This window comes from Corythoichthys intestinalis, chromosome 1 (assembly GCF_030265065.1).
Source record: "Corythoichthys intestinalis isolate RoL2023-P3 chromosome 1, ASM3026506v1, whole genome shotgun sequence".
Classification (NCBI taxonomy): Eukaryota; Metazoa; Chordata; class Actinopteri; order Syngnathiformes; family Syngnathidae; genus Corythoichthys; species Corythoichthys intestinalis.
Window position 1 is genome coordinate 4659449 of NC_080395.1, and position 24542 is coordinate 4683990.

The following is a 24542-nucleotide window of genomic DNA, read 5'->3' on the forward strand; positions in this document are numbered from 1 at the left end:
TAATTTTGTTTTTTTTTTATCTGATGACATTTATAATAAAAAAAAAAAAAATCAGACTGCATGTTCATTTTGGCGGATCCTGCAGCTGTCGTGCATATAAAATAATAATATAAAAACGTCGGGGGGAAAGAAGGGAGATGAGTCGTTGATGGCTTTCTCCACTTTATTGTGGCAACAATAAGAAAACAAAATAATAGCGGACTGCCGCCACATTCGACCGCAAAGTTTTGCTTCTCGCTCATCTCTGCCTCGTACTACAAGCTACTACTACTTCCTGGCAGGAAGTGGCGTCTAATGGCGTGAGGAAATGTATTTTTTTCACACAAGCGAACAGATTACAAAGCACCACTTCAGTGTTGTCCCGAGACTACATTTCCCATGATTCACTGCGGGACTTGAGCTGTCAGCGCTCACATTTGACAGCATTCTGCCGCGGTCCTCCTAGCCAGCGGTTTGCTCGCCATTCACGCTTGTTTGCATTTGATCGCTAGTCTGATACACTCCCGCTTTTTTGGTGAGGTCTTTTGTGTTTATTCGTTATTGGATCATTTTTGTTCACCACTGTAAATAAGAACACTGAAGCAAGAAGAGGTAAGTCGCCATTTCTGTTCAACCGGTTTTCTCCTTTTTTTTTTTTGCGTTAGAAGCTAGGTTAGTGGCTTTCTTTTCTTCGTTCTTTTTCATGATCAGGGTTTAGTTAGCGGGTGGGGTTCAAGTGTAGATTCCTTTTGTTTGTTTGCTGTTTTGGCCTGGGCTTACCCTGAAGCCGCGATTCATCTACATTTTGTACATATTCATGGCGAGTTTGATTGATGTGTAAATTTTGTGCCACTTGTGAAATTGTGTGGCTCGTTTTATGTTACGCCCTTCGCGAGCCGTCCTTGGGACGTAACACTAGCGAACACAACAACAACTATGCCACGACTATTGCCACGAGTTGGCTTTCGGCTAACGTCGCTAGCTTCTACTGTACATTCCACAACAGTTGGCAGCTCTGCTTTGACAAAGTCATCAGTCATCTATCCAAAAATAACACTTACTTTTTGGCAAATCCTTGATCATAAGCAGACCGGTTAAGGAAGCAGGCATCTTCGAAGTGTTTGCAGCAGAGAACACTATTCGATGAGGGCGTGAAATTCATTCGCTTCATGCGAACGAAAGATGTCCATTTACGTGCCCTGCTATCCTTTGGCCACTCATACAACTTTTCGTTTGAGCGAGAACAAAACATCGCCACACACCGCCGTGGCATCTTACCGAGAAGCAATGCAACAAACAATACTGTTCTATGGCGGACTTCCCTCGCACTTCCCGGTGTGACGTAATTTCCGAAGATTGCCGAAGAAAAGCATTTTCGTTGTCAAGGGCGTTGCTATGGGTTAAACAAAGAATCTGGAAGGGTTGCATTAAAAAAAAAAATAACGAAAATATGCTTATAAATGTTTAGCCATTGATATCATTCGAAAACATGGTTGGCCAACCTTACTTCACATTACTGCTTTAAGAATATTTTAGGGGGGCTGAAGCCAACCTCAAACACCCCTAACGACGCCACTGGTTGAGACCAAAACTACGCCCTTGATATCCTGTAGCGGGCTGTCAAATTGAAAGCACTCACTGAGGCAATCACGTGGTACTGCTGGGCAGCGAGGCTTCGGACGTCATCGTTTTCGGAGCCTCCCCTAAATGATGCAAGCACTTCGCGGCAACTTCCCTTCATCACTTGACACGCACTTCGAAGGCTCGGCGCACCTCCTTACAGCATTACTAATGAAGGATTAAGGCAAGCGCACAAGAACTGGTACTATCCGAGTTGGATAAATTCGACTCCCTTCCCCTTCCTTGAATGCAAAACACACAAGTTGCGGCGTGCCGTCGACTAGTTGAGATAGTCTTCACTCGCACGCTCTGGAAGAAACGTCGCGACAAGGCTGACAGGGTAAGTTTTCTCTTTCAGGCGCGAGTCGCTAGTTCCAAAGTTTGCCCACAGGTTGCTCCTTTGGTCAGGTAGCCTTTTGTCATGCGTGATTACGATCATGTGCTTGAATATTCCTTTTCTTTTCGTCTTTTTTAGAGAGAAACGGTTTCGTTATCAGTTACACAACTTCCTGTTGTCTTCAGAAGGGTACTCACGCCACTGGCGCTTCCCCGTGCATTTCCTTGTTAGCAGTTTATTTGTTGAATAAAATACTTGGTTGAACACAAGGGCGTAGGTTTGGTTTCAGCATTGGTAGGAACGATATAACAGCATAACTTGGATGTACACTTTTCGCTGGGAACGGGACATAATAAGACCAAACAGACTATGTGAACGGCGGTCAGGGCTACATTTCTCACCAATAAGAACCTAATTAATTGATAAGCTAAATGATAAATGCAAAATAAACCTGTATTGATTTATACTAATTTTCACACGGCAAATTTATAGTAGAACGTGTTAATCTGATGTTTCTTAAATCTAGTCGAATAATTTTCTGTTTTTGAGTTTTAAAGGCTAGTTAACAGATGAATGTGTCAGATTGTTCCACTTGCGTTTAGTAAATATTACCATTTGTTCTCATTAAGTCCAAAAAACCTAAAAGTTTTCACTCAAATCAAGAAAAATTAACATTTAAATAATGTTTTGAACAATACCTATTCTTGAATTAAGAACGTTTCTGACAAACTAGTTTTTTTTTTTTTTTTTTTTTTTTTTTTAAATCGAGAAGCTTTTTGTCTAAAATAAGTCTGTTAAGCTTATTTTCAGCTAGCTATTTTTCCTTATTTCAAGAATTCGAGTAAAATTGAAGCTCTGGCAGATAATTTCATTTATTCCTAGTAGATTGACACTGATTCAAACATTTTCTAACACGACTTTATTCTATTTCATCAGCAAATTTATATTGCAATATTTGAACACAAATTTGTGTATTAACATTCAAAGAAACACAACATTGTTAATCATGTCTTAACTATCCAGGAATGCAAAACATAAACATTTGTTTTAATACCATTCAAAATTGCCCGTCTAAATAAATTAAATATAACAAAAAAACTTCTTAGTCCGGGAATAACAAAAATAAATAAAAATGGAGGCTTCCTTCATGAAAAACACGTCTCCTTTTGTCCACAAGCACAGCCAAACTCAACCAAAAAATGAAAGCACCTTTGGGCTGCTGTAAGACCACGTAAGCAAAGTAAAAATGAAAACTGGGAAGAAGGTGGTAAACCTTGGTCCACTACATTTCTTACAGCTGAGCTGAGTTCACTACATTTCTCAGTTTAATTGTTAACATAGTATAAAATACACATACAGGAGAACACTGCTCCTGAAGCAGCTTCTCCCTACTCAGGTTGCAAAGTTCACACAGTTTAATGTAATGTTAATGCTAAACTGTGATGCAGGTCACACTTTCATTAGCAAAATTAGTGCTGCCTTTCCCAACTTTTCACTTTTGACATTACTTACAGTAACCACTGGCCGGAAAAAAAAGCTTCTAATATCCCTCCTCTTCGAAGCAGGCGGAGAAGGCATGTAACGTGATTCTGTACTGTGAGAGAGTGTGCATAGGGGTGGGGTGAAGTCATCAGTCAATAAAACATCCGTTTGAGGAAAAACATGGACTGGCTCATTCAGAAAGTGAAAAAGGGGTAAATGTAATTCTGAAAGAAATGAAAATAATTCACTTAATAATGGTAGGGTCAATTCTATCGTGCAACATATGGGACGACAATCTAAATGACCTATAGAACTGAACACATTATATTATGCAAATAAGGTTGCTTCAAAGTTGGTGGGGACAATTTTAGCATCCTGAAAAGTTGGTAGTGTTTTGTCCCTATACAAACCTATGCCCTTGGTTGAACATACAAAGTATGCACACGAGTCATTGGACAGTTGGAAAAAGTAGCAGACGACTCGTGGGCTGCCATTGACGGCACTAGATGTCCAATTAATTTTGACTGGGAGGTAGGGATAGGCGATATCATACTTTACAGAGATCTTATTTTTCTTGGAGTATAACCATACCATACCAATCCATTCTTGTCATTTTTTGCAGTCAAATTATATTTACACAGGCTAATCACCGGACAAATAGTGGCCGCACATGTATTTTGTGCATATAAGGTGCAATACATAATAAAACTAAAGTCAAATGAATCTATACTTACACTACATATACTGTATATAAATGGAACTGTGTGAGTGTGTGTGGATGTTTGCATCAAGGGCCTAGGTTTGGTCTCATCGTTGGTAGGGACGATATAACCGCATAACCTGCATGTACACATTTGCTGGGGACGGGACATTAATAAGACCAAACAGATTGGGTGGACGGAGGTCAGGGCTACATTTCTCACGAAGATGAACCAAATAAACTGATAGGCTAAATGATCAATGGAAAATAAATCTGTATTGACTTATACTAACGTTCATGTGTCTTGGTTCAGGTGATGCAGTGTTCCATTGAAACCCTTGTTTTCAAAATAACAATAGAAACATTTTGAAAATTTCCAGAATGTCTGGATTTTATTAGCAAATTTAAATTGCAATATTTGAACATAACTGAAATTATAATAACCTAAACAATTAATACAAACTTGCTCATTATCTCTAACTATCCTGGAATGCAAAAAAAATAAACATTTGTCTTTGACAGTCTAAATAAATGAATCAGGGTCAGGGTATAACAAAAATAAAATGAATAAATACATTTTAAATATACAAATACATTTTAAATGGATTCAAGTCATCAGCCAATCAAAGGTGCGTTTGAGGGGGGAAAATGGACAGGTACATTCAGCAATTAAAAAGGGGCAAATGTTGGTCTGAACATAATGAAAATAATTCACTTAACAATAGTAGGGTAAATCCTAGCATTACCAAATATCGGAAGACAATCTATATAAATTATAACTGAACTGAATATACTCTAAATAAGGTTGCATAAAAATTGGTGGGGACAATTTGAGCATCCTGAAAAGTTGCTAGTGTTATGTCCCTACCGTCCCCATCCAAACCTACGCCCTTGGTTCGCATGTTTTTTCCCTATGGACGCTGAAACGGCTGCGCAGATTTTGACAATATTTGACTGACACAGTTCTACTTTGTGTCTGGGAGTATTCTTAGATGGGTTTGACGGTTATGCGGAGGAAGAAAGATGATTGGATGATTCTTGCAACGACGACACGTTTCTTTTTTCCATTAATCGGTGTCCTTTGTTTTCAGGCAATAATCAACATAAACTGGCTCACGAGTTTCCATGCCTTGGACCTTTTAGTTTCCCAAGCAAATGTACACCGTTAGTTTCCCAAGAAGACTGTACCATTCAGAAGATTCCATTTGTATCGAAGCAAAAAATGAATTGGGATCGGACACAAACACACCGGATAGGCTTTCCATACAAGTAGGTTGCTGGAATTATTAGCGTTACTTCGCTTCCGTTCCCACCTCATCTAGAAATGTTGATTACATTTGTGCCGTTCGAAATATGTATACATTTAGCAAGACAACATATTGCCTTGTTGAAATTATTCATCATCTTCATACCTTTTGACAATGGAATGTTTTTTCCTTGTAGATCCTGGTGGTCCATATAAACTCAATGGAGTTTCACAGAGGGATACACACCCGGAAGAGGGTATGATGTCATGTGAATAACCCCATTCTTATGTATATGACCCACCGTGTCTGGTTGGAAAAACTGAAGAGGAGTTATCCTTCTGGAGGTGAAACGGCAACGGAAGAAAAAAGAAAGAGAGATAGTGGTAGGTGAATTGTTGTCTACTGTAATCGATTGGTTGTGTCATTATTACGGTAAGGCAAGGCGAATTTATTTATATAGCACAATTCAACACAAGGCAATTCAAAGTGCTTTACATCACATGAAGACCATAAAAATCACATTTAAATCAACACAACGTAAAAACCAAGACAAAAGATCGCATTTGATCACAGAATAAAAATGAATAAATAAAAATAAAATAAAAATAAAGCAAAAACTACTACTACTAATAATCATTGAAATCAGCAATGGAGATAAGCACAAGAGGAATAGAAGGCAGGTAGATTGAAATATATAGACAGTTATGGATATGCAGTGCTAAACAAAAGCGTTTTTAGCCCTGATTTAAAGGAGCTAACAGTTTGAGCATACTTCAGACGTTCGGGTAACTTGTTCCAGAGGTGAGGAGCATAATAACTAAATGCTGCCTCACCCTGCTTGGTTCTTGTTCTTGGAACATGCAGAAGACCCGTTCCAGACGACCTTAGGGGTCTAGATGTCTCATAGGAATCTAACAAGTCAAGCATGTATTTTGGTCCAAGGCCATTAAGTGTTTTGTAGACAAGCAGTAGTGTTATATAGTCCATCCTTTGACTCACTGGAAGCCAGTGTAGCGATTTCAAAACCGGTGTAATGTGGTCCAGCTTCCTTGTATTTGTGAGGACTCTGGCTGCAGCATTCTGTACTAGCTGCAGCTTCCTGACTGATTTTTTATCAAGACCGGTAAATATACCGTTGCAGTAGTCCAATCTGCTGAAAATGAATGCATGCATCAGTTTTTCCATGTCTTGTTGAGTCAGAAGCCCCTTAACTCATTCGCTCCCGGAACCGTATAAATACGTTCTATTTCCAAATGCTTCAGTGTCCCGGTTACGTATTTATACGTCTTTTGCGTTTTTTTTAATAAGAAGCATATATCGCTTCCGCTCTAACTGAGAAACAAAGAACAACGCTCCAAACCAATTTTAAAGCAATAAAACTGGCCACTGGAGGGCAATAGCGCATTTTGGATGACCAGGCAAGCCGATTCATCAGCAGTGAACGGCCGGCCAGCATTGTTAGAGCGCTGGCAGAGGAGCACAGGCGGCGCTCCGACCGGACAAAACAACGAGAGGACGCCTGGGACGCCTGGCGCTGGACGATCATGCAAAACGAGTGAAACCCCCCCGTGGAGGGACTCGCCAAGCAGACCCCGTAGAAATGCAAAAATATTCCATCTTTGTGAGACAGACAACGATGAGGGAAAAGTTCACACGGCTGACATGGCGACAACGACGTCATCTCGGCGACAAACCGTCATCTCTCAGTAGTCATGTGTGAATAAATTGCTACTTTGCTATCAAAAGCTCTATTTGGCTGGTTGTTCATGTTATTTTGTAAAAGGCAAACATTATTCAGATGTTTGGGATGTAACTCATGCAAAAAATAGCTTTGCTAATGTCAAAGTTATGTTTGAAATGTATGCGTTTACAAAAAGCTCATTTTCTCCGTTTTTTCATCAGAAATGGGAAAATTGCTCAAACTAAGCTATTTTCTAATGCTGATTTCTAAAGAATGGAACAAGATACGAACTTACTTTTTTTTTCTGCTGAAAGAAGAGAGTCTAATCTTTCTTTTGGTGGGTTCAAAGTTTATATCGCAATAGAACAGAATTTTCTGTGGGCCTCGCAAAATAAGTCAAAATCCAGAAAAAACGGCCGGGAGCGGACGGCCTTGCTCTGGTGAAAATGGCTGGGAGTGAAAGAGTTAATTCTGGTTATATTTTTTAGGTGGTAATAAGCGGATTTAGTGACGGACTTTAGATGGCTATCAAATTTTAGGTCTGAGTCAATAATTACGCCAAGGTTTCTGACTTGATTTGTAGCTGTAAGTGACATTGTGCTAAGTTGGCTGCTTATCTTTGACCTTTCCTCTTTTGGCCCAAAAATGATCACCTCTGTCTTCTCCACATTTAACTGGAGAAAATTCTGGCACATCCATTCATTGATTTGATGAATGCATTTACTCAGGGAGACTAAGGGACTATAATCATGTGGGGACACAGAAATGTACAGTTGTGTGTCATCTGCATAGGCGTGATAGGAGATGTCATACTGTTCCATTATCTGAGCTAACGGAAGCATATAGATTTTAAATAAGAGTGGTCCAAGAATTGACCCTTGAGGGACTCCACACGTGAATTTGGTTCGTTCTGACTGATAGTTTCCAATTGACACAAAGAAATCCCTATCATGTAAATAGGATGTGAACCACTGAAGAATAGTGTCAGTAAGCCCTACCCACTGTTCCAATCTGTTGAGTAGTATGTTGTGATCAACCATGTCAAATGCGGCGCTGAGATCCAATAGTAGCAGAACAGATGATTTGCCTGCATCGGTATTCCGATGAATATCATTTAGGACTTTGATAAGCACGGTCTCGGTGCTGTGTTGTGGCCGAAATCCAGACTGAAATGAGTTAAAAAGATTATTCATTCATTCATTCATTTTCCATGCCGCTTTTCCTCACGAGGGTCGCGGAGATTATTTTAATTAAAGATTATTTTGCATCATAAAAGTCTGGATCTGTTCAAACACAACTCTTTCGATAATTTTCCTCAGGAATGTCAGATTTGATATTGGCCTGTAATTACTAATGGTTGAGGCAGCCAAATTAGGTTTTTTTTTTTAGGAGAGGTTTTATCACTGCAGTTTTTAAAGTCTGAGGAAACTCTCCTGTTTGGAGGGAAGTATTTATAATCTGAAGTATGTCTGGGGCTATGCAATGAAAAACAGTTTTGAAAAAGTTTGAAGGAAGGATGTCAAGGCAGCATGTTGTGGGCTTTAATTTTGACACAATTTCTGTTAAAGTGGCATAGTCCAAGAGGCTAAACTGTCTAAGATTGACGTGGGGGACATTTTGGGAGGCGTTTAGTGTAATATTTGTTAATCTGGAGTGCACACAGTCTGTCTAATCTTTAGTACCGTATTGGCCCGAATATAAGACGGTGTTTTTTGCATTAAAGTAAGAATGAAAACCTGGGGGACGTCTTATAACTGCGGCCTAAAAAAAAAAAATAAAAAAAAATAAAAAAAAACTGCGGCCTAGACATATACCCATTCACGACGCTGGATGGCGCCAGTCATCAATGAATCGAATGCTGAACGCGACGCCAGAGGATGGGAGTGAGGACAGTGACTCGGAGCATAGCGAGGCAGAGGATGTTTGTGAGGAGTAATGTTCTGTCATGACTGTTTGCATTATTTTATTGCAGTGTTTTTCCTTCTTCCGATGTGTTTCAAGACTTCAGTGACAGTTATATAGTTCAGATATTAAGTTTTGAATGCGAAATTAAATGCCTTTTCTCTCAAATATATTGTTATAATCATTTGTTTCAGATGTATTGTAATTATTTTCTGTATAAAAATTAATTTGGTGTTCAAAAAGTCTTTTTTCAAACTTGAGTCTTGAAAAAGAGGGGGTCGTCTTATAATCGAGGTCGTCTTATATTCGGGCCAATACGGTACTTTGTGTGTAAAGAGTGCTGCGAAATTATTACAGGACACCTCAGATGCCAATTCCTGAGGTATTGATGCTTGTGGGTTTGTCAGTTTGTCAACAACAGAAAATAGTGTGAGAGTATTGTTGGTGTTTCTACTAATGATCTCTGAAAAATATGATTGTCTAGCATTTTCCAGTTCCTGGTTGTATTTGCGAAGACTCTCTTTGTAGATATCATAAAAAACTAGGAGTTTGTTTTTTCGCCATCTGCGTTCTGCTCGTCTACAAACTTGCTTTTGTTTTATAGCTAGTATGGCATTTCTCCAGGGTGACCTCTTCTTTCTTGACAAAGTTTTTGTCTTAATCGGGGCAATAGTGTCAATTACGGTCATCACACTGGAACTGAAACTATTTACAAGTTCTTCCACTGGAGCTATTGTAGGGGTTAATGGCGAGGCATAGGCCTGTGTGTATAACGCACAAGTGTTATCACTTATATAACGCTTCCTAATCACCTCTGTTTCCCTTTTCAGAGGATGGACGGGGTGGTCATTTTAAACATAATGCAGTAGTGATCAGACAGAGCAACATCATTCACTGTGACCTTCGAGATGTAAAGACCTTTGGATATTATTAAGTCCAGTATGTGCCCTCTGTTATGTGTTGGAACTGTGACATGCTGAGATAAACCAAATGTATCCAAAATATTTAAAAGCTCTCTAGCACATCCTTCTTCAGGATTATCAACATGAATGTTAAAGTCACCCACTAAAACAACACAATCAAAGTCCATGCAGATAGAAGACAGTATTTTGGTAAACTCATCAAAAAACATTGTGTTATACTTTGGTGGTCTGTAAATTGTTACCAAGGCAGCTCTGCAAGGGCTTTTTAGCTGAATGACAATATATTCAAAGGAATCAAACTGACCACATGAAATATTCGTGCATTGAAAACTGTCCCTGATCACACTGGCAACCCCACCTCCTTTCTTATGGGTTCTTAGCGCACTAAAGAAACTGAAGTTTGTGGGGGTTGCCTCAATCAGAACTGTAGAGCTCTTATCTTTATCTAACCAAGTTTCTGTTAGGAACATCATTTCAAGGTTATGTTTGCTGATAAAATCATTAATTAAGAAAGATTTGCCAGCTAAAGATCTGATATTTAGCAGAGCCAATTGGAGATGCCAGACTGGATTCACTGGTGAGTTTTGGGAATGACATACTATGCTTAACAGGTTGGCAGAGTTGATTGAGCGTTTTTTATTTCTCACCAATCTAGCCCTTTTTTTGTTGTTTATCACCACTGGGATTGTTGAGCATACAGAATGTACTCCATAGGGCCCTGGCTTTTGCTGGGACAGAGCAGTCTTTGTAATGTCACAGCCTGGACCCGGTGCGTATCATATTGGTGTCGCCAACATGGCGTCCTCGATAGAAGGATAATACCGTGTAGTTCCAGAGTTGTAGTGCTTTGGCTTTGCCCCGAGAGAATTCCAGGAGAGGCTGGTTGGTTTGTTGCCATCTTTCCCTGGCACCTGTCGGGTGAGACAGGTACAGGGTGGAAGCGAAGACATGAACTTGAGGAGATCAAGAGACTGGTTAACCTTGCTGTCTAGATAACCTTGCTGTTTAGATAAAATATTTCTAATTTTGGCGATGTTGCGCAGGTGAAAGAAAGCCGTTCTACAGGTTTGTTTAATATGTGCTTTAAACGATAAGTCAGGGTTAAATAAAACTCCTAGGTTTTTAACTGTGGTGCTGGACGCTACAATTATCTTGTCCAGAGTGACTATCTGGGCAGCTAAAGAGTCTCTCACACTTTCGGGCCTATTATAAGGACTTCTGTCTTTTCAGGGTTAAGTAGAAGATAGTTAGTGCTCATCCAGGTATTTATATCTCGGACGCAGGTGCTTAGTTTTTCCACTTGCCTGACCTGCTCAGGTTTAAATGATAAATACAGTTGTGTGTCGTCAGCGTAACAATGAAAGTTAATGCTATATTTTCTGATGATATTACCTAGAGGAAGCATATACAGCGTAAACAAGATGGGCCCGAGGACCGAACCTTGCGGCACACCATAACTAACTCTAGAGTACGATGATGATTGCTGGTTTACATTGACAAACTAGTACCTATTAGATAAATATGATTTAAACCAGCAGAGGGCTGCTCCTCTAATGCCTATGTCACATTCTAGTCTCTGCAATAAGATATTATGGTCGATTGTGTCAAAGGCTGCACTCAGGTCCAACAGAACCAGGATCGAGACTAATCCAACATCAGCGGCAAGTAACAAGTCATTAGTTACTTTAACTAATGCAGTTTCAGTGCTATGATGAGCTCGAAAGCCAGACTGGTAATGGTCAAATAAACTATTGGCCTGTAGGTACTGACAGAGCTGTTTGATTACCACTCTTTCAAGGACTTTGGAGAGAAATGGTAAGTTAGAAATAGGTCTATAATTGGCCAAAATATCAGGATCAAGAGTAGGTTTTTTCAAGAGCGATTTAATAACTGCATATTTAAAGGACTGCGGCACGTAGCCAGTAACTAATGAGGTATTTATTATATTTAAGATAATGTCAATAGAGGCAGGGTCTCTCTAAAAAGTTTGGTTGGGATCGGGTCTAGGAGGCACGTTGATGGTTTGGAGGACATTATAATTGAAATTACATCGATTTGGTCTACAGTGGTAAAGTTATTTAATATTTTAGAGGGGTTCATAGGAGATTGTGAATTCTTTGTCTGCACTTTATCAGACCCAATAACTGGAAGTGATTCATTGATTTTATTTGTAATAGTTGCGATTTTATTGTTAAAAAACTTTATCACAGCTAAGGGTGGTTGGGATATAAGGTTCTATTGAGCTGTGACTGTTTGTCAGCCTTGCTACAGTGCTGAACAGAAACCTAGGATTATTTTTGTTTTCATCTATTAAGGATGAGTAATATCTGGTTTTAGCCGTACGCAAAGCCTGCTTATATGTCACTAAACTGTGTTTCCAGGCAGAGAGAGTGTGCTCTGTGTTGGAACGGCGCCAAAGTCTTTCTAATTTCCGTGTCGATTATTTAAGAGAGCGTGTTTCAGCATTATACCAGGGAGAGGCTCGTCTTGGCTTGACAAACTTTAATTTGGGGGGAGCGACGACATCGAGGGTAGTACGAAGCGTAAACATAACACGATCAACAAACTCGTCATTAACAGCAAGGCCGGACATTATTCCTTCATAATTAGATGACATGGAGGCAAATATAGGCTGAATTATCTGTTTATACTCTGAAACAGAGCGATCACATAATGTCCTTTTCATCTGAGTTCTAGTCACTAGTGGCGGATTATCTTGAAGCACAAACTGAAAGGTAATTAGAAAATGATCAGACAGTACGGGGTTGTGGGGATGGACACTAAGATCACTCATCTCCGTACCGTAGGTGCTCAGTTAAGGTATAGTTGCATGGGGCTTATCGATTGCGCCAAAGTCATGAAAACGATCAATTCACAATGAGAAAAAAACAATCAAAAGTAACGTGTAATCCAGGCGACAATTTGAAAAGTGCCGGAGTAAAAAGTACATACTGTATATCTGATGTAAAATGTATTGAATTAAAAGTAAAAAGTACCACTTCATATTTGTACTCAAGTATAGATACACAAAAATGTACTTATGTACAGTAATGAAAGATACTTTTTCTTCGTTACATTTGCCCACTGCTAAAAGGAATGAAGAAGATTAACCTGACATTTGTGTTTTGCGTCAAGTCACTCAAACGGTTTATGAGCTCAAGTTACAATTAGTAAGTCAATAAAAGTTGTTGTCTGCAGATACCTGATCGACGGTCAACTCCCTCACGTTTATATGAGTCCGAAGGATGGCTCTGGAGAGCGGACATAGGGAGCTGCTGTTGAACACGCTGAAGGAGCTGGGGGAGAAAGACTTCGAGGAATTCAGGTTCTATACGGACCTGCCTCTAAGCGTACGGGAAAAGGACCGCCGGGCGTACATTGCTGACGAGCTGATAAAGAAGCATGGCGAGAACACTCTTGACCAGACCATCATGCTTCTGGAGGAGATCGGGAACAACAATTTGGCCCATAACCTGCGCAGTGAAAGACTGAAGATAAAAGGTTAGTCCCTGACGTAGCTTCCTGTGGTAGAAAGCAGGTGATTTGAAAACGGAAGTTAACCATGAAATGACCCGTAGCAAAAACTTTGTTGCTCATCTATTTCCCAATCTCAACTCCTGAGACATAACTGTTGCTTCTCATTTTGTGATCATTTGTTGCCGCTCTGTTGCTCTTAAGAGGCCCTTAGGAACAATAGATGGACTTTGTTTCTCTTTTTCATCTTAGACATATCTGAGAATGGTGAGCTCTTATCGAGATCTCATCAATAGCCCTTCCTCATCTCATTTATTTCTTTGGAATGCATCACCGGAGCAATGGATGAGGTCATTTTGAGCCACACATGAGGAACATCAGAAATGAATAAGAATTAAAAATAAATCCCTAGTTCTTAACAAAAAAAAAAAGTCATATATCAGTTTAACCGTACATTGATTTATTTATTTACTTTTCACCACATGGCAGCAGTTTATATGAATAGAAACCAGTTCACCTAAAATAAATTACATGTGGGACATCATAAAATTGAATCACTTCTCCAACTAATCATTAGCGTGTTTCTACAATGAAAGGGGTCTCCGCATCTCAAAGACCGGGAGAGGTTTCTCTCATTTTAACCCTTTACACTCCGAGCAATTTTTGTGAAATAAGGGTTTGATTTTTCCATGAGTATTTATAAACCGCCCCAAAAAACGGTGCCTTGTTGCGTTGCACATATTTTTAATCCTAGATCTTCAATCGTCATTAACTTTTTTCCCTAAATTTCTTACATTTTTGAAAGTATCGTCACTAGCTTAAGTCAAAAGAATTTCACATGCTAAATATGGAAAATCACACACATTGCTTGATGACTGATCAACTATAAGTCTCAGTAAGGTTTTGACAACTGATCAAAAAAGTTGAATATCTTAGCTTCGATTTGACATACTGCACATCGAGGTTGAGCAAATAAGCACGGTGTCATTTGCATTCCAAAAATGGCACTTTTTGACAATAGCTTGTAAACAATCCACATTATTGTCACGAAAATTGAAAACTCACACTTTCTATTCATTTCGATGAAATGAAACGTCATCTTTTACATCTGGGAGGGGTCTGTTCATGCCTCTGGCTCTACCTCTCACCCTCTCAGCCGTTGGAGCTACTGCTGTATTGGTCGTGAACGATTCGTTCTTTTTGAACAAATTGTTTGGAGGAATGAGACCGAACCAATCACCTTCTGCACTGATTAGTTCTTAAGGAAGTTGGGAGTCGGGACTTGGGTGGGAGGGAGTTGCGCAAGCGGCAGCGTCTGACATCGCGCACGACCAATCAGAGTGTCTTGACCACCGAGTGTTTTATTTTTTTCGTATCAGAGAATGTCGGGTGTTGGTTGGTTGGTTGGTCCGTCCATCCCGTGCCACTCAAGCGCCCAAAAACAACGCAAGCGGGCACGGTTAACGTAGCAATATATCTCCATTTTTCTTAACAGACTAATGAGAGTTGAAAGGTGACATTGTCAAGAGCAAACAATTATTTCTCGTCAGCATTTGACGTTCTGAGACGAGGGGACGACAGAGGAGCAGACTGGATTCTTTATTTATTAATACCAGTGGAAAAAAATGATATTTCAATCCGATCGTCTTAATACTCAGGGAGTATTAGGGAGTCACACCAGGGACTCTGCTGAAGAAAGTACATGTCCAGGCCATAACACATTCTCCCAGTCCTCTTCTGGATCATCCAAATGCTCTCTAGCGAACCGCAGACGGGCCTGGACATGGACTTTCTTCAGCAGGGGGACTCGTCTGGCAGTGCAGGATTTGAGTCCCTGGCAGCGCAGGGATAATAGCCTTTGTTACTGTGGTCCTAGCTCTCTGTAGGTCATGCATTAGGTCCCCCTGTGTGGTTCTGGGATTTTTGGTGAGGAGGGAGTTGAAAGTCTGTGTTGCCCAACGACAGCCCCAAAACATCACTGCTCTAGAGGAGATCTGCATGGAGAAATGGGCCAAAATTCCAGCAGCATTGTGTGAAAAGCATGAGAAGAGTTACAGAAAACGTTTGGCCTCCGTTATTGCCAACAAAGGGTACATAACAAAGTTTTGAGATGAACTTTTGGTATTGACCAAATACTTATTTTCCACCATTATTTGCAAACAAATTCTCAAAAATCAAACAATGTGATTTTCTGTTGTTTTTTTTCCCACATTCTGGCCTTAATGGTTGAGGTTTACCCATGTTGACAATTACAGGCCTCTCTAATATTTTCAAGTGGGAGAACTTGCACAATTAGTGGTTGACTAAATACTTATTTGCCCCACTGTATATGTGATCAAGATCATGCTAAAGAAAGTCCGTGATTTATTGTTATAATAAACAAATACAGTCCTTGTGTACCGTATGTTGAATGTATACATCCATCTTGTGTCTTATCTTTCCATTCCAACAATTTATTTTACAGAATATAAATATAATTTACAGAAAATGATGGCATATTTTATAGATGGTTTGAATTGCGATTAATTACGATTAATTAAATTTTAAGCTGTAATTAAATCGATTAAAAATGTTAATCGTTTGACAGCCCTAATAATAATGTAACGTCATAATCTATCAATAAATATTTAGGTGTGGAATGGAACTGTTTTGTCCTAAACTGCTGTCACTGCTGCTTTCTTGCAGGCGCCGACTTCTCCGTCCACGATGACGATCAGATTGCCAGATTGAAGAGGGAGCTCCAAGACAACCTGCGGCCTTTATACAGGTTTGCTTCTGAGGGCAACATCGAGCGCAGGCAGCAGCAGCCCCTGGAGGACGTCTACACGCAGCTAGACGTCACCTACGGGGCAGACGTCAGCCCAGAGGGGCGGCACGAGGTCCTCCAGATGGAGACGTGTGACGCCGCGGGCAAGCGATCTATCCTGCCGTGCGACATCTTCAAAAGCCCCGACGGGAACCGGCGACCGATACGCACGATGCTCACCGTCGGCTTCGCGGGAATAGGAAAAACCTTCCTGATTCAAAAGTTTGTGTCAGACTGGGCCAGCGGTAATACTAACCAGGACGTGGACTTCATATTTCCTTTCACTTTCCGCGAGTTAAACATGGAGAAAGGGGAGAGCTTTACGTTGGCCGAACTGATCCAAACTTTTGCCTACGGAGACAGTCACATGCGCGAGAGACTGAACGAGATATTTATCTATCTGCAAACTTCTGGGAAGCAGGACTTTGAAAGCAGCGGGATTAAGATCTTGTTTATCCTCGACGGACTGGACGAGTGCAACTTCAAAATCGACTTGAAGAAAGTGAGGAAAGTGGACATGGATGTGAGGGAAACCTACCCGCTGGAGGTACTGCTGGCGTATCTCATCAAAGGGAATCTGCTTCCTTGTGCCCGGGTTTGGATTACCACGCGACCCGCGTCGGCCCCCGATATCCACTCCGACTTTATCGACAGCCGAACAGAGGTGAGAGGATTCACCGATTCTCAGAGGTTGGAGTACTTCAGGAAAAGGTTCCCAAATAAGGAGCACGTCATTGAGCACATTCGGAAATCTCGCACCATCTACATCATGTGCCACATTCCCATTTTCTGCTGGCTCACCGCAATAGTTCTTCAGGATCATTTGGACAAAAGGAAGGAGGGAGAGCTTCCCACAACGCTGACTGACATGTACTCAGCGCTAATAGGTCATCACCTAGAAAACTCCGAGGAGAGAAATACAGCGGAGTACATCCCTGACATGAAAGCGCTCGCCAAGCTGGCATTTGACCACACCATGAATAACTGTCAGATCTTCTACGAGAAGGACCTGGCGGACAGCGGTTTTGATTACGGCCAAGCTGCAAAACACTCTGGAATATTCACTGAGGTCTTTAAGGAGGTCCCTCCGCTCAGGAGAAAGAAACAGAAGATGTTTCAGTTCATTCATCTGACCATCCAAGAGTATCTGGCTGCATTGTACGTGATGATGAGCCTCTTCCAGGACAAAAAGAACATATTGGATGATTCAGTATGGAAAAAAATATTCATGCCTTTTAAGCAGAAGACAATCACTGAGGTCCACAAATCAGCTCTGCAAAAAGCCTCAGAAAGTGAAGGAAACCTGGACATGTTCCTCCGCTTCCTCCTAGGCCTTTCCTTGCCATGCAACCAGGAACTAGTGGGGGAACTGCTGCAGGCTCCTCAGGACTGCGGGCAAAGCAAGTCAAACACAGTCGAGTTGATCAAGGAAAGGATCAAACAGAACACTCCAGAAAAGAATGTCAACTTGTTCTACTGCCTAAACGAGCTGAAGGACGACTCCTTGCTGAAGCAGATCCAGCAGGAATTAGCTTCAAGACGTCTGTCCTGGGATCAAATGTCAAATGAAATGTGGTCAGCCCTGGCCTTCTTCTTACTTACGGACGACAAAACCATGAAGTCCTTTCATCTTGCCAACTACTCCGGATCGCCTTTGGGGCTCGAAAAGCTGCTGTTGGTGGTCAAGGCTTCTCAAACATCAGAGTATGTGCTCCAAAGTGAAATAAAGTGGAGTCCAAAAATTCCAAAAGCACAATGGCAAATCCAAGAACAAGTGCACAAAACACAAACAAAACAACTAAAAATGACAAAACATTTTAAAAAAATCACAAAACAGATTAATTAAAATAATAATAATAATAATAACAATGGAACTCACACACAAAAAAAATCAAATTAAAAAAGAATTGCTTACAGGAAAACGTGACAACAAATCTGAAAACAAAAAAAATTAACTCATTCACTCCCAAAGATGTGTTCATGTTTTTTGGAACACTTAAGTTCCAAAACATTTTGAAACAAGAATTGAGGATTTTTAACTGCTCATAACTGAAAAATGGAAAAGTGTAGAAACATTTCTTTTCCTGATGAAAGATTGGAATTGACTTGTTCTTTTTCAAGTTTGTGTCGCATTGAAACACAATATCCTTTAGTGCTTGACAGATCAGCCAAAATATTGTAAATGCACAAAAAGCAATGGTTTGTAAAAAATGTCTGGGAGTGAGTAAGTTAAGAAACCGGAAAAGGTTGGCACTGATGGCGAAGTTGACTCGTGGCTGTTTGGACGAGTGGAAAGATAACTATACAGTATAACCACGTCTATTGCTACTTTTGAAGTGATGATGACAGTGTGATTCATTGCAAAGACTTCATGCTATTACTCGAGATGAACACATTTAATTGTTGCCTAACCCTAATTTCAATGTGTGTAATGCCTTAACTAAGTTGTTGACTTAAGACGGTAAGAAATTGCAAACAAAAAGCTGGGTCAGTGTAACAGGTTTACCTAAAGTTCATCCTGAAACAGTAGGAGATCCAAAATCTTGAAAAATCTCAAATGGGTCAAAATTTGGGTTAAATCCAATCTATAATCTTGAAAAAAAAAAAATGAAAAAAAAAACGACTACGATTCACACATCGTGGTTGTACGAGATGAACGTCCTTCTTGACGACATCCAAAACAAACACTGTGTCCATCCAGCACAAGTAATGTCGGTGATATTAACTCGGGAAAAGAAAATGCATAATGTCTTTGGATTTTGTCATTTGCTCTTTATTTTGTTGTTGTCTTGTTTTGTGTCTTGAAATAAAATTTATTATTATTCAAAGCACCATACTAAAGTCAGCAGAAGTTAGGTTTGGCTTCCTCTCACGACTTCCTCCTTTCTGTATTCTCCAGTCTAAGACACTGTCGCCTGGACAAAGGCAGCTGTCACCTGCTGGCTTCCGTTCTCAGTTCTCCATCCAACCTGAGGCATCTGGACCTGAGCTCGAACCATCTGTCAGACGAGGGAGTCGAGATCCTCTCAAAAGGACTGGTCAGCCCACACTGCAACCTAGAAGTCCTCAAGTAAGGAACTTTTCCACTTAGAAATCTACCTCCAGTTCATACTCTTCCTTGGATACGGTTGACTTATCTAATGAGATCCTGCTGCAACTAGCCAACAATAACGGCCAAAATATACCAGACGCGTCTTCGGTCCGGGTCTTGCAAGATATAGCGCTGAACCCAATCCGTTTCCATTTTATCCTACTGTTCAAAGTGTAGAGGCCGCGTCAGTGCTCCGGACTGACTGCGGACCATCTCCGGCGTGCCAGAACCCGCCGGATGGTTTAGACTATTTTCTATTTTTGCCGGACACGCATCCGTCAAAATGGGCGGAGCAAGGCCTGGAATCAAAAGCCCAGTTGCTTATTCGCGGTAAAAACACCTGCAAACATGGACAAAAGCTTTATCGTGGATGTCACAATGTGATTTATGATGCAGCAGATCATTAAAAAGGAAGCTGCAGCAGAAGCTATGAGGATTGACGGTGAGTTATTATGCAAGGTATGTAATTTAAAACAGAAATAGTGCCACAAACTCATAGTAAAAGCAAATAAATTCGGGAAAAAATGTTCAGTCAAATCAAGTCCACCTCTCTCTCTGCTTCTCTGATGAGTAAAGACTCCGTGTGTTTGTCGTTGTTTATAATGCCACATTTTCCTGCCCGATTACCCGAGAGCTCTTGACGGGATGGAATTGCTGGACCGCAGCTGTGCGCAGCCACTCTTTTGTTTGTTTGTTTTTTTGCCAATTTTTGAAATACTGCGCAATGCGCAGTCAACGCGGCCAGTATATTTTGGCCCGAAGGCAGTCATAATTTTACTTTGATTAGAACCTCCATCAATTTATTCAGGTTCCTTTCCCGACTTCAGGCAATTATCTCATTTTCTTTAAAAAAAAAAAAATGTTTTTGAGGCGAACTTTTTCACTATCCATTGATTTCACTGAGACATTCTGTTGTTCCTGCTAAACTACTCACACGTAGGAAGATATTATTGTATTACATTTTGAATGTATTCATTTATATCTTAGTTACCAACAAACAATTTGAGATCTCCATAAACCCAAGAAAAGTACGCCTTGTCTCTGGAGAGTTTCATTTTTTGGTTCGCTGGCAGTAGAGCAACACATGTCACGTGTTGTGAGGACAGCACAATGATGTTACTTCCAGCAGAACCGTCATCACCTTAAGCAGGTTCCCTTCTTGACTTCCGGCAATTATCTCATGTGTTGCAGGCTGAAAAACTGCAAGATCACCAGTAAAGGATGTGTTTCATTGGCTGAGGCACTGAAGGTAACCCCCTCCCATCTTCTAGAGCTAGACCTGAGGTGGAACAATCTGTCGGATGAAGGGGTTGAGATCCTCTCGAAAGGACTGGCCAGCCCAAACTGCATCTTAAAAGTCCTCAAGTAAGGAGGTCCTTCAGTTCGTAATCTTCCATGAATCCGGTCAACTAATCAAAAGAATCACTGCTGCTGTTAGCAGCAACTCTCATAAATTATGTTTAAAAAAAAAAAAAAAAAAAAAAAGTTTTTGTTTTTTTTTAACAGTCAAGTTTCCCTAAATTTTATTCTTTTAGGGGGTGGCATGGCTCATTAGTAGAGTAGCTGTCCCCCAACCCAGAGGATGTGGGTTCAGTTCTTTCACCCGATGAACTCGCCTAGGTATCCTTGAGCAAGATATTGAACCCCACATTGCTCCTGGTGCTGCGTCACCAGTAGTTGGATGGCTTTGAGAGCCATCCAACTACTTTTTGAAAGTTGGAAAAGCGCTATACAAGTATACCGCCATTTTAAATTCTTTTTAATGCCCCTCATCAAACCTGTATTAGTCAAGGAAAAGGGAGACACAATGTTACTTTCAGCAGAACCTTCATCATTTTAAGCAGGTTCCCTTCTCGACTTCAGGCAATTATCTCATTTGTTGCAGTCTTTACAAGTGCGGGATCACCAGTGAAGGATGTGTTTCATTGGCTGAGGCACTGAAGGTAACCCCCTCCCATCTTCAAGAGCTGGACCTGAGCTACAATGTTTTGTGGAATGAGGGGGTTGAGATGCTCTCGAAAGGACTGGCTAGCCCACACTGCATCTTAAAAGTCCTCAAGTAAGGAGGTCCTTCAGTTCGTAATCTTTCATGAATCCGGTCAACTAATCAAAAGAATCACTGCTGCTGTTAGCAGCAACTCTAATAAATTATGTAATAAAAAAAAAAAAATCTCATCAGCTTTACGTAATTTTAAATTCCTCAAGCAAGTAGTTTAATGCTTCTTAAGGCCTGAATTTTGAACCCCCCCCCCCAAAAAAAAACTGTTAATGACTTTAAATGCTTTTTAATGACGCACATCAACCCTGTATTAGTCGAGGAAAAGGCAACAATGTTACTTTCAGCAGATCCTTCATCACTTTAAGCAGGTTCCCTTCTTGACTTCAGGCAATTAACTCATTTGTTGCAGGCTGGTGGATTGCAATATCACACAGCAAGGATGCATTTCATTGGCTGAGGCACTGAAGGTAACCTCTTCCCATCTTCAAGAGCTGGAACTGAGCTTCAACGGATTATCAGAAGAGGGGGTCGAGATCCTCTCGAAAGGACTGGCCAGCCCACACTGTATCTTAAAAGTCCTCAAGTAAGGAGCTCTAACAGTTCATAATCTTCCATGGATCCCATTGACTATTCAAAGGAATCCCTGCTGCCATTACCAGCAACTCTCATAAATTATGTCCCAAAAATGTTTTTAATAAACCCTGTATTAGTCAAGGAAAAGGCAGGCACGATGCTACTTTCAGCAGAACCTTTGTCACTTTAACCTGGTTCCCTTCTTGACTTCAGGCAATTACCTCATTTGTTGCAGGCTGTTAAAGTGCAAGATAACAGGTGAGGGATGTGTGTCATTGGCTGAGGCTCTCAAGTTAAACCATTCACATCTTGAAGAGCTGGACCTCAAGGGCAATCAAATAGGAAAAAGAGGAGCGAGGGTCTTATTGGAGATCAAGGAGGATCCCAGCTATAGCCTGAAGACTGTCTGGTAGGATCCAAACAATTTTGCTTATCAGTTTCGACAGTTTCACACTGCTCCTTTTTTTTGTTTTCATGTCTACTTTCTCATTTTATTGTAACATCATTGCATCACATACTATTTTCATGACGTAAAATGACGCAATTAAGTATCTATATCTATGCTGTTCATGCTGCCTCTAGGTCTGTTATACTTCCTCATACCAAGTGCGAGTCAACCTTCCGTCGAGCAAACCGATCTATCTTCCCATTAGATCAGGGGTCCCCAACCTTTTTTGCACCATGGACCGGTGTTATTTGGGTCTTTTTTTCACGGACCGGTGTTCTGAAAAATTTTGCAACCCATCAAAAATTGCAACGATGTGGTTCTGAGGATGCGCGTAACGTTAAACATGGCCGCAAATGCAGCAATTCCAAAGTAAACACTACAAACCTTCTTTAAAGAAAGGAATAACTTACATTTGATCATGGAAGGACATGTAGAAAAGTTCTCCTCAGATACATCCTGCCATGTTAGCTGCACACAACAACTCCACACCGCTCTCTCACCATTAACAACTTCGCCTTGTAGTTAAGCATTAATTAAGAAGCCCGCTTCACAAAGATACGATGATGGAAATTGTAGCAAGGTTTTCAGTGCCCTCGTTGCGGTGTCAGGATATTCCGGAATGACTTAAATCCAGGACCTCGGTTGAGTTGTTGTTTCAAATGTACGTTTAAGGTCGACGTCATTTGCGATCTCTACAAGCTGATCCTCCTGTTGCACAGACATGCTCGAATCACTCGGTTTATTCACAAACGGGTTACGAATCCACTCCTTCACCGTTCGTGGGTCTTCGAGGTTGTAGGCTCATCTTCTGGCTAGTCAGGTGCCCTTTTCACCATAAAAAATATCTCCAAAGGCGTCTGTTTTCCAGTCATCTTCGCTCGTGTGGGGGCCAATTATTTCCGGGAACAAATGTGCTGCGCCCGCAGCCTTGTAATACGTTATTATCAAGGACAAGCGCCCATAGATATATCATATACACAAAACACCTAGCAGTCCAATCAATGGATTTCTATGACGACATTCTAATCTATCCTGTAGTATCATATCTAGAGTAGACGGGGATATTGGTGTGTTAAACAGGGGCACAGGGTTAATTCGGCCAGAATGCCGTCATTAATAAATTATTATTTCTGTGCGGCCCGGTAGCAAATGCGTCACGGACCGGTACCGGTTCGCGGCCCGGCAGATGGGGATCCCTGCCCTGCATTAGATAGAGGGCAAGCAGTTGAAAGAAAAGGAATAAAGCCTGTAAATTAAGGGCAAAAGCAGTCCAAAACCTGGTCTAAACCCCCACTTTGCCTAGATTTAGTCAGTGTACAAATTAGGGCTCTGCGTTCCTTCACTGACCCCTGAGGCTTACTCACTGAGCCCAGTCCAAGAACCATTGTTTTAGACGTACATTTTTTTGAAAAAGTTAGTCAAGTAAATTTAACAGAGTAAACGCAACGCATTTCTACCCAACTCTGTCCAGGTGCGACTGCACTGTAATAACCCGCCCCCCTCAAGTCTGCCCCTGTTGATGTTCCAGTTTAACAGTTAAAACTGTGAAAAATTAACCGTTAAAACGATTCCTTCCTAAACCGCAGAATTTTGTCAATAGTAGCCCAAATTTGATCAAGCTGCTCAGTGCATTTTTCTCCCGCGCCGAGTCTTTGAGAATAGAATTGTGCAACACTTTTGGCAACACTGCACACACGGGCGGTGTGGGCGTCACAGAAGGGCACGCCAAGGGTGCCGCGTCAATGAGGATTGGACAATCGTTACTCGGACGAGAGGAGATGAGGAGATGACAAGGAAGTGTAGGTTTTCTATGAAATTGAAACAAAAATAGTCGCTAGTTTGTTTGCTCCAAAGTTTGTTCATAGGTTGCTCCTTTGGTCAGCTTACCGTGTGAATTATCACAGCACCAAAACTTTTGCCATGAAATACCCACTTATACTTTGCCCAAGGCGTAATTTTCTGCCTTTGTTTACAAGCAAATGTGCGGACTTTGAAGAATATTGACATCTTTTTTTTGAAAGACATGGTTCCTTAAGCAGGTTCCAAAACTTATTGTGGTATGTAGAAGCTGTGTACGCCTCACTGGCGCCGCTTGGAATGGATTTCCTTGTTGCTATGTTCAAACCACGGGTCTTAATGCACAATTCTTATTTTTTTGTCATATCTTTTTGTTTGGCGTGCCTGTTCAGACTGCCTTCAATTATTGAGCCTGTTCAAGTATTACGCATGTGCACTAATTCGCAGTCCGACAGGCGCTGAGCAAACTGTGCAACAACATCA

At 40.9% G+C, this 24542-nt stretch overlaps 1 protein-coding gene across 4 annotated transcripts in view; it reads left to right on the forward strand.

Annotated features, from left to right (window-relative positions):
• Positions 1-1715: 1715 nt before the first annotated feature.
• LOC130920622 (uncharacterized) overlaps positions 1716-24542 on the forward strand; it is a 70857-nt gene continuing 48030 nt past the window's right edge. For all 4 annotated transcript variants that reach the window (XM_057843971.1, XM_057843979.1, XM_057843988.1 and 1 more), the window contains exons 1-10: positions 1716-1939; positions 5210-5387; positions 5562-5748; positions 13070-13372; positions 16031-17855; positions 19051-19221; positions 20434-20607; positions 21128-21301; positions 21651-21824; positions 22050-22223. In XM_057843971.1, coding sequence (XP_057699954.1) covers positions 13117-13372; positions 16031-17855; positions 19051-19221; positions 20434-20607; positions 21128-21301; positions 21651-21824; positions 22050-22223 — 2948 coding nt within the window. In that variant the 5' untranslated portion in view covers positions 1716-1939; positions 5210-5387; positions 5562-5748; positions 13070-13116. The remainder of the gene's footprint in view (positions 1940-5209; positions 5388-5561; positions 5749-13069; positions 13373-16030; positions 17856-19050; positions 19222-20433; positions 20608-21127; positions 21302-21650; positions 21825-22049; positions 22224-24542) is intronic.